The sequence below is a fragment of the Dipodomys merriami genome, unplaced genomic scaffold (assembly GCF_024711535.1).
Source record: "Dipodomys merriami isolate MVZ:Mamm:240054 unplaced genomic scaffold, mDipMer1.0.p SCAF_10, whole genome shotgun sequence".
NCBI classification, from domain to species: domain Eukaryota; kingdom Metazoa; phylum Chordata; class Mammalia; order Rodentia; family Heteromyidae; genus Dipodomys; species Dipodomys merriami.
In genome coordinates, this window is record NW_027202271.1 from 48928708 (window position 1) to 48941074 (window position 12367).

The 12367-nt window shown below is 46.2% G+C and overlaps 1 protein-coding gene and 2 non-coding genes across 7 annotated transcripts in view; all 3 read left to right on the forward strand.

Annotated features, from left to right (window-relative positions):
- The first annotated feature begins 1174 nt into the window (after positions 1-1174).
- Positions 1175-1246, forward strand: Trnad-guc (transfer RNA aspartic acid (anticodon GUC)). Its single transcript has one exon. It is a non-coding gene; the product is annotated as a tRNA-Asp (tRNA).
- A 675-nt stretch (positions 1247-1921) lies between these two features.
- Trnaw-cca (transfer RNA tryptophan (anticodon CCA)) lies at positions 1922-1993 on the forward strand. The gene has a single exon. It is a non-coding gene; the product is annotated as a tRNA-Trp (tRNA).
- Positions 1994-10244: 8251 nt separating this feature from the next.
- Positions 10245-12367, forward strand: part of Tmpo (thymopoietin) — a 33019-nt gene continuing 30896 nt past the window's right edge. For 3 of the 5 annotated variants that reach the window (XM_069990643.1, XM_069990653.1, XM_069990662.1), the window contains exon 1: positions 10259-10916. In XM_069990643.1, the coding sequence (XP_069846744.1) occupies positions 10602-10916 (315 nt within the window). In that variant the 5' untranslated portion in view covers positions 10259-10601. Of the gene's footprint in view, positions 10917-12367 lie in introns of all 5 variants that reach the window. The other 2 variants (XM_069990622.1, XM_069990632.1) reach the window with 2 other exon arrangements.

A 12367-nucleotide genomic window follows, 5' to 3' on the forward strand; every position in this document is an offset into this window, starting at 1 on the left:
GGCTCTCTTCTGGAGGAGGAAAGGTTAAGCCTCTTGTGTCCTATATGGAGCAGGGGGCAAACATGATTCAGGAGATCTGGTTTCCCTTGCTCTGTCTCTCTACCAACTAAGAGATCAGGGCCAAGTCCTTGAAGTCTTCCCTAGAAAAGGACATCATCCTCGTTATACACCACAAAATGATGGGAGGGTGAGGAGTAAAAGTGGGCTCCAGGGCACGGGAGGGTTTTGTTTAGAGGGGAGCTTCTGGTACATTTAAGGATGTAAAGAACATGCCAAAGCACAGCTCAGAAATCATGTCTTTATTTCCACATTAAATGAGCCCTTTCATCAGATGAATCATATTATGTAATGTAAGATCTATTTTTAAAATATACCAGAATTCTCAGCAAACTGAGACCCATGAGTGTAAGTTCTACCATGAATCCTGTTCAATCCCGTCAGCAGGAGGGTTTACCTGTGGCTCTCTAAATACAAGTCTGAAGTTTGCTTGTGAATCAGTTCGTCCTGCTCCTGTTGGGAAACCAGCTCCAGGATGACACCAGTGATCCCACAGCGTGCTCTGGGAACACCTTGCTCATGGACGGCACATCTTTACTTTGAATTATTTCAATGTATTATTAACTAAGCTCATAGTTATTTCTGTTACTTTTCAAGTAAACTGTACACAGCTCAAGAAAGACAATAATACAGGGGAAATTCGGAGATAAGTGTTCACTGGGCCACGGACACATCAGCCTTTCTGTGTCCTGAAACCCTGGGCAATGTCTTGCAAGACTGCAGGCGGATTTCACAAGACATGTGGCAACCATATGACAGCCTTGAACTTCAACTTCCACATCAAAGTAGAAATCCGCTTCAGAAATCTCGGCTTCAGCTCGGACACCCTCGATCGCGGTGATATTAAGCAACAGCAGTGCCTGCAGCACCCGGAGTCATTTGGAAAGCATGAAGCAGCCCCAGGAAAGCCTCTGTTAACGCTCATAACTCACCTCTGCTAAAAATTGTTAGGGCTCTTTGGTTTCGTTTGTTCGAAATCGTTTGTTCTTGCCGCAAAAGAAAAGAAAAGAAAAGAAAGTGTTTTGTTTTGTTTTTAATTAAATTCACATTTGGCAACACAAACTGGAAGTAATAACACAAGCTTTAAGTAGCACCTGGAAAGGGGCAGGTTCACAGCTCCTCGTTAGTATAGTGGTTAGTATCCCCGCCTGTCACGCGGGAGACCGGGGTTCAATTCCCCGACGGGGAGGTTGTAATTTTCTCGAACACAACGCTCTTTGTGACTTCATTAGCCCATGCTCCCTTCGGATATAAGACACGGAAATGCCTTTTTGCTAAGTGCACGACCACATCTTTTCATTTCAAAACGGTGGCCTGTAAGCATAATGCTTGTACAGAAAGCTTTCTGCTAGAAAACGCTTCTCGATGAGCTGCCCGGAACGAGAAGGCTGAAGAGCGACCGCCCCGGGAGGCCTGGGTTGCCTGCTCGCAGCCGCCTTCTGGCACTGGTCTGCGCGTGCGCAGTGGCGCACCGCCAGATTACCAGGCGAGGTCGCGAACTGGGCCCGCGCGCGCGCTCCGTGGGGGAGGGGAGCCAGCGTCTCCGCCCCTAACGGGCGAGGGGGGGCGGGGCGGACGAGAGCGGAAGTGGGTTGGTCAAGAAGAGGAAGGACCGGTTTCCTTTGACCCCGGGGACCTGGGTACACGGGAAACCGTGCTTTCCAGCCGCCCCTGGTTGCGTGGCGTCCCCGTCCCCGTAGAGAGCTAGTTGTCAGGAGCAGTCGGCCCCTGAGGGAGTCCGTCCTCGGCTCTGGCGGCCTTGGAGTGGAGGGTGGGGAGGGGATGGAGGGAAAGGCGGGGTTCGCCGGCGAGATACGCCGTGTGAGCGCAGTTCTAAGAAACCGCGCGAGCCACAGCCCAGCAGGACCTCGTGGCGCAACGGTAGCGCGTCTGACTCCAGATCAGAAGGCTGCGTGTTCGAATCACGTCGGGGTCATAGCTATTTTCTCTTGAAGATGAGCACGGAATATCAACCGTGTTAGGTTCCCGCCATTTTTCGAAAATAAGAAACAGCTTTTTCTCTGTTATCGTAGCAAGACTTACTTTTCACAAAGATGGCGCTTGCACATATAAACATACAAAAGCGCCAGAGGCTGATGTCTGTGCTTGTGAAGTTAGTCGTTTTGTGGCATTCATGTGCATAGTTACTGTTGTGCATTCGGGCATATCAGCCCACCGTACGTAGTCTTCCATGCAAGGAGGCGCTATATCTGAAAATTAGGAAATGCCAGAGATCACCAGCTTCAAACCAAGCGACTGAATGCACATCCCCCCGTTTCAATGTTCAATAAATGCACAAAAAAGGAATATCCTAGGAGCCGTTGGCGTTGTATAGTTTCACCAACTTGTGCAAGCAGTGACAAGCACAACCTCCATTTATCTCTTATTCATTCACCTCTGTGAGCTCCAGCACTCCCAGTATTGAATAAAGACTTACAGGTGTGAGTCAAATATTGGTAGCAAAAGGAAAAGAAAAAAAAATAAAGGCTTGGAGAAATATTTTCAGATTTTTATTGGACATGTTCTGTAAAGTCTCTTGAGTTTTACTGGTATTTTGAAAACATCAAGTACCAATTTCGAGTGATTTACACTAATATAGCAATATAGCTAGACATCGTATTTACACTTGGTTTAGTTTGTTCTTCCCCTTCTGTTTGAGTGGATTGGAATTAGATGGTGCATGTTGAAGGATGTTTATGGTCCTCCAACTACTTTGTTCCTGGTAACTGTGCTGTAAACAATGAGGATGAGGACACATAGAGTGAAAACAGGTATATTTTAAGCCCCTGGATAACACATGTTGGAATGAATGCTGTGAAAATAGCATAAACAGGGTCTGGGAAGGTGGCTCAGTGGTAGAGCGTTTGCCTTGCATGCCTGAGGCCCTGGGTTCCATTCCTCAGCACCACATAAGCAAAAAGAAAAAAGCTGGAAGTGGTGCTGTGGCTCAAGTGGTAGAGTGCGAGCCTTGAGCTGAAGAGCTGAGGGACAGTGCCCAGGCCCAGAGTTCAGGCCCCACGACCGAACCAAAAAACAAAAAAAAAAAAAGAAAAGAAAAGAAAATAGCATAAACAGTGATGTGGAATGATAAAAGCAGGGTCATTAACTCTACGTTGGATCATGAACTCATTCTAAGGTGTCACAATATGCTCTGTCTACATCACAAAAATAATGGTCAATGAGGTGACATGGCTTGGTCCAAGCTTGGTCCAGGTTCAATAACATGGAATGTGATTGTTATTGCAGTGTCACACTTAGAAGAGGAAATTTGCACACATATATTCAGCAAGGATATGGGTACATAGAAAGGCCATGTGAGGACAGAACAAGAAGTCAGCAATGCTGCTTAGTTCTCTGGTGTGGATGGAGAGGAAAAGGGAAAATTGGAGGTATAAACAAGCCAACCACACAGGACTTTGTGCCATTCTAACTAATAGAGGGGGTGACGTAGAGCTGTTATTTATGATTGTGACAAGATCTGATCTGGCTTCAGATCAGATCTAGTTGGCCGAGAATTTTTCCTGGACTGCATCCTGAGAACAAGTTAGAAATTCAAAATTTCAGGCACCACCCCAGATCTACAGACTTCAGCAACCTCTAGGGTGGTGCTCAGCCACAAACTTTCTAGTTGATTTGAATACAAGATTGTTTATAACCTCTTGCCTCAAAGGTTAAGATAATCAAATAACTGTATCAAAACATTGTCTAAGCTGCAGAGCACTATGTGTGTGTGTGTGTGTATGCTTGTGTGCATCATATACATACATATATATGTGTGTGTGTTTATCATTATTACTGTTATAAACTTGCACGTCTTGGGCTCCCTCTTCTTTCTCAAGGCTGGAGCCTTTGTAGTTCCTCAGAAAGTCTCACGGATTTGCTTATTTGGGAGAACTTTTTTTTTTTTTCAATACTAGAGTTTGAATTTAGGGCCTTACAGATAGTAGAACTTTGAAGTGACCCCAAATCCAACACCCCATTTTAATCTAATCTACATCATCTCATAGTATGGAGACTCTACAGAGATCCATCTTTGATCTTCACACTCTTACACAGAATAGTTCTGTGGTTTTGCTGTATTTCACTAAAAAACTAAGAATAAAAATATCCAATATTTTTTAATATTTGTGTTATTGTTGAGACATCTCCCTATATAACCCAGGCTAGCCTCAACCAAAGATCCTCCTGCCTCTACCTTCCAAGTGCCAGGATTGCAATGTGCTACAAGACTTGGCTCATTTATTCATACAATGGAGTTTATCCATCAGTACAGTAAACACACTTGAGGATGTATTTCTCCTGATTAATCTTTCTCTTCTGAGATTATTTTAATACTTATTATATGTGTGTGTGTGTGTGTGTGTGTGTGTGTATCTGTGTGTGACAGAGAGAGAGTATGTCCCAGGGCTTGAACCCAGGGTTTAGATACTGTCATGAGCTTTTATGCTCAAGGCTAGTGCTCTACCACTTGAACCATGGCTCCATTTCTGGCTTTTGGGTGATTACCTGAGGTTTCACAGACTTTCCTGCCTGGTCTAGCTGTGAACTGCAATCTCAGGTTATTTTAAAAATAAATTACCTAAAACAGATGTAGTAAAGCAAATAAAAGGAAACTTTTCTTTTAGATTTATTTGTTGTTGTTATAGAGGTGAAGTACTGAGGGATTACAATTACATGAGTCAGGTAAGGAGTACATTTCCCTTCCTACAGTGTCTTTTGCTTCTCATTCTTTCCCTCCCATCTTCACCTTTAAGTTGTATAGTTCACTTTCAATGTCCAGTGTGCTCCATTGTTGCACTTTTTCATCCTTTTTCCTCAAGTTCTGTGCCCTCCCCCCAGCCCTCCTGCACATATATATGTGAGTACACTATAGGGAAATACAGAATCATGAGAAAAACAAAAAGCAAATTAAAGAAAGTCTAAAATGGAACTTTTGAACATGCAAAGCTGAAGAAGACTGATTCCTCAATTTCTCACTTTTTTTTTTTTCAGACAATCTCATTATATAGTTCAGGCTGCCATCAACACAAATACACAGTCCTCTTGCCCCAGCCTTCAGAGTAGTGAGGATTACAGGTATGTGCCGCCACAGCCAGCTCTTACCTTAATTTTGAAAGAAAAATATTTGATTGGCAATTCATTTATCTTCATTACAGAAGTCAGAAAAATGCTGGGCACTGGTGGCTCATGCCTGTAACCCTAGCTACTCAGGAGGCTGAGATCTGAGGATCATGGTTCAAAGCCAGCCCAGGCAGGAAAGTCCGTGAGACTCTTATCTCCAATAAACCAGTCAGAAAACTGGAAGTGGCACTGTGACTCAAGTGGTAGAGTGCTCGCCTTGAGCTGAAGAGCTGAGGGACAGTGCCCAGGCCCAGAGTTCAAGCCTCATGACCAACAAAATAAATAAATAAATAAAATAAAAAATAAATACACTGATGAATGAGAATTATACAACTCATAAATAGAGATAGGAGAAGGGACTGGGGGAGAGTGAGGGAATAGAAGACACTGTATGAAAGGAAATGTACTCATTACCTGACTCATGTAATTGTAATCCCTCTGTCTATCATAATCTCTATTTGAAACTTTTTTTTTATCATTTGCCTTTTGTTTTTTGGGGGGGAAGGGATGGTCTGGTCATGGGGCCTGAACTCTGGGCCTGGGTGCTGTCCCTCAGCTCTTCAGCTCAAGGCTAGACCCAGAGCGCTACTTCCGGCTTTTTTTTTTTTTTGGTGTGGTGCTGAGGAATCAAACCCAGGGCCTCAGGCATGCAAGGCAAGTGCTCTACCACTGAGCCACCTTCCCAGCCCCCTTAAAAAATTTTTTTAAAGAAAATACACAAAAACAAGAACTAAGAATCACCTATGCTCCACTACCCAGTGGGAGCTATTAGAAACATTTTTCCCTGTAGTAATTGGGTATTGTTTCTTCATGAAGTGCTCCTAAAAAAAGGTTCATAGGGGGCTGGGGAGGTGGCTCAGTGGTAGAGCACTTCCTTGCATGCCTGAGGCCCTGAGTTGGACTCCTCAGCACCACATAAGCAAAAAGAAAAAAACCGGAAGTGGCACTGTGGCTCAAGTGGTAGAGCGCTAGCCTTGAGCTGAAGAGTTGAGGGACAGCGCCCAGGCCCAGAGTTCAGGCCCCACGACCGGACCCCCCCCCCAAAAAAAAAAAAGGTTCATAGGTGCAACACTGGTAGAGTTGCTGAGGGGTGATTGGGTCATAAGGGTGCTAACTTTATCAATGAATTAATATATTCATGAGGGCATACTAGATGGGGTATTGGGAAGTAGGCCTGGTTGGAGTAAATACCATGCCTCTGAGGGGTTTATCTTGTTCCAAAACCTTTCCTCTCTCTCTAATTCCTGGTTACTTTCTGCCATGATGTTTCTTGTCACAGGCAATAAAGCTAGCCCAACCATTGACTGAAATTGTGAACTAAAATGAACCCTTCCCCTTCTTTTTTCTTGCCAGTCTGGGGCTTGAACTCAGGGCCTGCTTTGTGTTGTTGTCGTTCAGTAGGGTTTGAACTCAGGGTCTGGGCACTGTCCCTGGACTTTCCTGCTCAAGGCTAGTGCTGTACCACTTTTAGCCACAGCACCATTTCCCATTCTTGAGTGGTTAATTGGAGCTTAGAATCTCCCAGGGATTTTTCTCCACCAGGTAGTTTTGAACTACAGTGCCCAGATCTCAGACTCTAGAGTAGCTAGGTTTGAGCCAAAGGAACCAACCCCTTCCCCCCATTTCTCTCTACTTTCTCCCTCTCTTTCAGCTGGAAATTGAACCTAGCACTTTGTTCTTGCATGCAACACTTGAATTATGCACCCATCCTTCTTCCCATACTTTTGGTTTTTTTTTCCTTGATTAGGGGGAGGGCAGTTTTGCTACCTTTGCCCATGATGGCATGGAATTCATGTTCCCCGTCTCTAACTTTCAAGTGCTGTAATTATAGTCAAGGACCATCAGACTCTTTGTCTCATTTCCCCAAATAAGTGTTAAGAACATGATTTCAGTGACCATGCAGAATTGTATCATGTAGAGATATCCTAAGTTACTTAACCTGTTCCTTATTGTTAGAGATTTAGATCTCTAATTTTTATCCATTATAAATGATGAAGCAATAAATATCTTTATTTTTAAAACTCTACATTTGATCTGGGACAGTAGTTCAGTGGTAGCGTGCTTGCCTTGGATACATGAGGCTTGGGTTTGATTCCTCAGCACCACAGAAGCAGAAAAAGCTAGAAGTGGCTCTATGGTTCAAGTGGTAGAGTGCTTACCTTGAGCTGAAGAGCTGAGGGACAGAGCACAGGCCGAGTTCAGGCCCCATGACTGACAAAAAAAAAAAACAAAAAAAACAAAAGACAAAAAAAACCTCCACATATAATGACTTCTTTGCAATTCCCAGAACTAGTTTATTTATTTTTTATTTTTTTATTTTTTGGGTCCGGTCGTGGGGCCTGAACTCTGGGCCTGAGCGCTGTCCCTCAGCTCTTCAGCTCAAGGCTAGCGCTACCACTTGAGCCACAGCGCCACTTCCGGCTTTTTTCATTTTGCTTATGTGGTGTTGAAGAATCGAACCCAGGGCATGCAAGCACTCTACCCCTGAGCCATCTTCCCAGCCCCCCCAGAACTAGTTTAAAGGAAAGAAAACTTTTTTTTTTTTTTTTTTTAAGATTTTGGTTTCCCAGTCTTTTGGTATCATTTTGGAGACAATGGACATGTGTATTAACTTGATTGTGGTCATATCAGTGTCTGCATATGTTTTGACATCATAATTCACAATTTTACAATTCATTTTGCTCTGTTTGAAGTGACTCACACAAGTTCACAGCCAATCCTATACAAGACAAGTTATGTCTCTACAGATTAAATTTTCTGGTACGAAAAAAACCCATTGGTAAAACAAAACAATTTCAGGGCTGGGAAGTTGGCTCAGTGGTAGAGCACTTGCCTTACATGCCTGAGGCCCTGGGTTCGATTCCTCAGCACCACATAAGCAAAAAAAGAAAAAACCCGGAAGTGGCGCTGTGACTCAAGTGGTAGAGCACTAGCCTTGAGCTAAAGAGTTGAGGGGCAGCGCCCAGGCCCAGAGTTCAGGCCCCATGATCGGACCCCCCCCCAAAAAAAAAACCAATTTCAAATCATATCTTCAGGCAGCTCTCAAGGATGACAAGAAGGCGCCAGTATTGTATTGGTCTCACACTAAACCTAGGCCAAATATTATTCTCCAAGTGATACATTCTCCTCTGAAGTTGCACTCCAGGAGTCTAGTGGCCCACAAGTCCTCATACAATACGGAGCTGTCAGTGCCTAGACACCCTACCGCTCCTAAAATATAGTCCTCATAACTAAACCACTTCTGTCAGAATAGCAATAGTTAACATTTACACACTGAAAGAGTCAAGCTGCTGCCAGATTCTTCAACCAGAAAGGTAACAATTTAACAAGATAATTTGCTAATTCAAAGAGAGCAACATAGGCAGATTATGGCTTTGCAGAGATAAATCTCAAGGCTTTTGTTGCTCTGTCCACTATAATTTGAGACTATATTAAAAAAAATAACTGGAAAAGAATTGAGATATGAATAACACCCAGAGATTCCCCATCACTGCAAAATCATAGTTCTTTGGACTTTCAGCATTTTTTCCCCATTCTGAAGAGAACAACACTTATCTAGAAAGCTGTAGAATGGGGAAAAGTTACCAGCCATCATACAAATCTGCAAAACAACTTGCTAAAATACAATTTTAAATTTGCAAATTTTCATAGCTGAGCTTACTACTGTTGCTCAAATACATGTGAACAGAAATTTTGTAAAAATAATAATAATACAATTGCCTCTAGAATATTTCTCCAAGCTTATAGGAACATTTTAGTAAAAGTTTTAAACTGATTTCAACTTAGTAATGTAGAAACTAAGTTAACATTTTTTTAAAATATAAAGATGTCCAGGAAAATAATTTGGAACTCTGGGGAAGTGATTAGTACCCTAAATTCAAGTCTGTTTCTTCCTTTTCTAGAAAGATCGTCCTTGAGATGTATATAGACGTGTATACATTTTTATTAGCACAAATTACCGGTACAGAACCATGCTTTCCATTGTGACATTTGACATTTTCCTACATGCAAGCACCATACTTTTTCTTATGTTCTTGAAGCATGTATTTGTACCGATGACTTTTTTCATCAGCAGCCTCTTCAGGAAGACATGGTGATTGTTGTAGATTTCTAAGATTCCACCAAGTTTTGAGTCAGTAATACGATCTTGATTTGAACTCCCGATCTAATTACATGTCACTACACTTCCTCTAAAACGAAAAACCCTGCATGCACCACTTCACAGATGTGAAGCGAGCCCTCAATAATTGCTTTTCACTTTAATTATCAAGGATTGGGTTCGATCAAGTTTGGGAAGGTACTTTGGAGTAGATCTAATCGATTAAAAAAAAAAAAAAAACAGCATTCTACAAAAATGCGATGCCCGGATTGATCTGAAGCCCAAGTAAAACTGTCCAGAAGCAATCAGAAGTGCCCCCCCACCCCACCTTTAGGGTAAGACGCGAATGGGGGGGTGGGAATAGAAGAACGAAACGTTGTCTCAGTCAAGAGTATTTTCAAGTGCCCAAGTAGTAGAACTCTGGCTTTTCCTGAATCTTAAGAACAAAAGGACTGATGAGCAGATGCGGGGGGGGGGGGGGGGGAAGAAGACCTGAAATGGGAAGGGGGTGGTAATCTGGCTTCCTGCACTCCCCAAGTCAATCAAACCGGGGAAAGTGAGCGCCCGAAGCGTGTCCCGATCCCCGGTGAACAGGGCGGAGGCCGGGCGGCGCCCACGTTACCCGAGCCCGGTGTCCAGGGAGGGAGCAAGGCCCAGCCTGGGAGGCGCAGACGAGGAGGGACCCCCAGCCCCACCCCCGTCTCGGGTGGAACGCATCACTACACCGGGGAAAGGAGACGACGCACGAGAGCGGCCGGACCTGCCTCTTCTCAGCGTCGCCCGGGAAGGGTGGAGAAGACGGACACAACCCCGGAGCCCGACACCCAGGCTCCCGCCCGAGCGGCTTTGAAACTGCGTGTTCTATCACCTTTGGCTTGGGCGCCACGGCTAATGGACCCCGCGCGAGCCGACCCGCCAATCACAGGCGCGCTTCCTGCCCCCGTCAGCCAATGGCGGCGCGCGTTGTTGGAGCGCGGGCGCCGCGGCGCTGCCCGAGCCCGTGTGTATGTGTGTATGTGTGTGTATGTGTGTGTGCGTGCGCGCGTGTGTGGGCCAGGCTCGCCGCGGGCTCCCGGGTTGCGGCTGCACTTGCTCCGTAGTTGTGCGGCGGCGGGCTTTTGTGCCGGAACCCCGGCCTCGGCTTTTGTGTGTAACGGACTTTTCCGCTCGGCTTCACCGCCAACTCCTCCTTGGGCGGACGCCGGGACGCGACGGTGCGGCCCCGGGCCGGGAGCGAGCCGGAGGAAGCGGGCGCGGGCGGACGGGCGAGTGAGCGCGGCGGCGGCGGCGGCGGCACGGGCCGGGGAGCCGCGCAGACGCGGAGATGCCCGAATTCCTGGAAGACCCGTCGGTCCTGACGAAGGACAAGTTGAAGAGTGAGTTGGTCGCCAACAACGTGACGCTGCCGGCCGGGGAGCAGCGCAAAGACGTGTACGTGCAGCTCTACCTGCAGCACCTCACGACGCGCAACCGGCCGCCGCCGCTGTCCGCCGGCGGCGCCAACAGCAAGGGGCCGCCCGACTTCTCCAGCGACGAGGAGCGCGAGCCCACCCCGGTCCTCGGCGCCGCCGCGGGCCGCGGCCGCGCCACCGTCGGCAGGATAAGAGGCTGGACGGCCCCGGGGCCCGGGCCACAAAAGGTGGGCGTTTGGGGGCCGCGCGCGCGCGCGCACGCACTCGCCCGCCGCCGCCGCCGCGGAGGTCCGGGACAGCGGCCGGGGAGGGGAGCTGCAGATCCGCGTCCCGGTGCGCGGGGTGTCGGCGCGTGCGTTTGCGGGAACGGTGGGGTGATGTGTTTTTTGAGCCCGATGGGGGGGGACGTTTCCCTCCTCACCTCCCCCCCCCCACACACACACCGTCTCCGTCCCCAGGTCCTGGTCCCATCCCCCCCGCCCGGCCCGGGGTGCGGTGTTCAGACCCGGACTTCCGTGCGGGGGCCACGATCAGCTCTCGAGCGCTATATGTTAAGTTGTAGCGTTTTCCCGCTTTAGTAACTGAAACAGCCCGGCTGCCGGGCCTCGCGCGCCCCCTGGAGGCCAGCGGCTGACCGGCGGATGGGCCAGCAGCATTTGAAATAAAGAAATTCCCGCCTTTCTCTCTCCCTCTCTCTCTGTTTTGCATACCGAGGGCGTTCGGAACCGTTGATCTTTCCGGTTTCTTTCTTTTCGTCATCGCTGTTGTAGGTTGCTAGCCGTTCGAACCACAGGCGTCTTTGAGGAAGGGTAGCTTTGTTCTCAGCGTACTGCTTATAGATAGAGCTGGAAATCGAGTCAGTTCGTTGGGGTTGGTGACGGGCTTTGTTGTTGTTGTTGTTGTTGAGTTTTCCTTGAAAGATTCCGAGTCGAAAATGTTTCTGACATTCTGATGTATCGCTAATCATAATTTGAAATGTCTGATCTCAGTTGAATAGCAGATGACTCCAGCGAAGAATTCTTTTTATTTTACCCCCACCCCCCTTTTTCGTACATTTTACATGCGATGTTGTTGGCTTGTTGAGTTAGTACAATTCAGATCATACAGTTAAAACTTGATGGTGTGTGGTGTGGGGCCATTGGATGGAGTTGGTGCTACTGATAACTAGCATAATTCAAAATTATTGCTGCCTTTCTTTTTGGTGCTGAGGATTTATGCTCATAGTGCCCTCAGTCACCAAACTACAACCCTGTGGAGAAACTGAAATCTTAAATGTCTTAACTCTTTAGAGTATAATAGTGGATGATAAGTACCTGTTCGACAAATAAAATGCCAGCCATATCTTACTATTCCTGATGCCTTTTTGTACCTTAAAAAAAAGCCATCATAAGTAAAAAGTTTTAAAGTAAAACATATTCCTATCTATTCTCCCCCATAGATTAAGGTATTCCACCTATTTCAGTACGGATTTAGTTGAAAATGAGATATTTTCCATTTCAGTCAGCACACTTTCAACTCTGCACTGGTCTTTAGTATAAATGTACCAAACCATAAAGTTTTTGGTTGTATGTAAAAATTAAATCTCAGGATTGTTATCCCTTAGTTTTGCGTTCTGAATGTGTGCTCTTTACTGAAGATTGATTTCTGAAGCTCTCATTCCATAATAGTTTCATTTCTT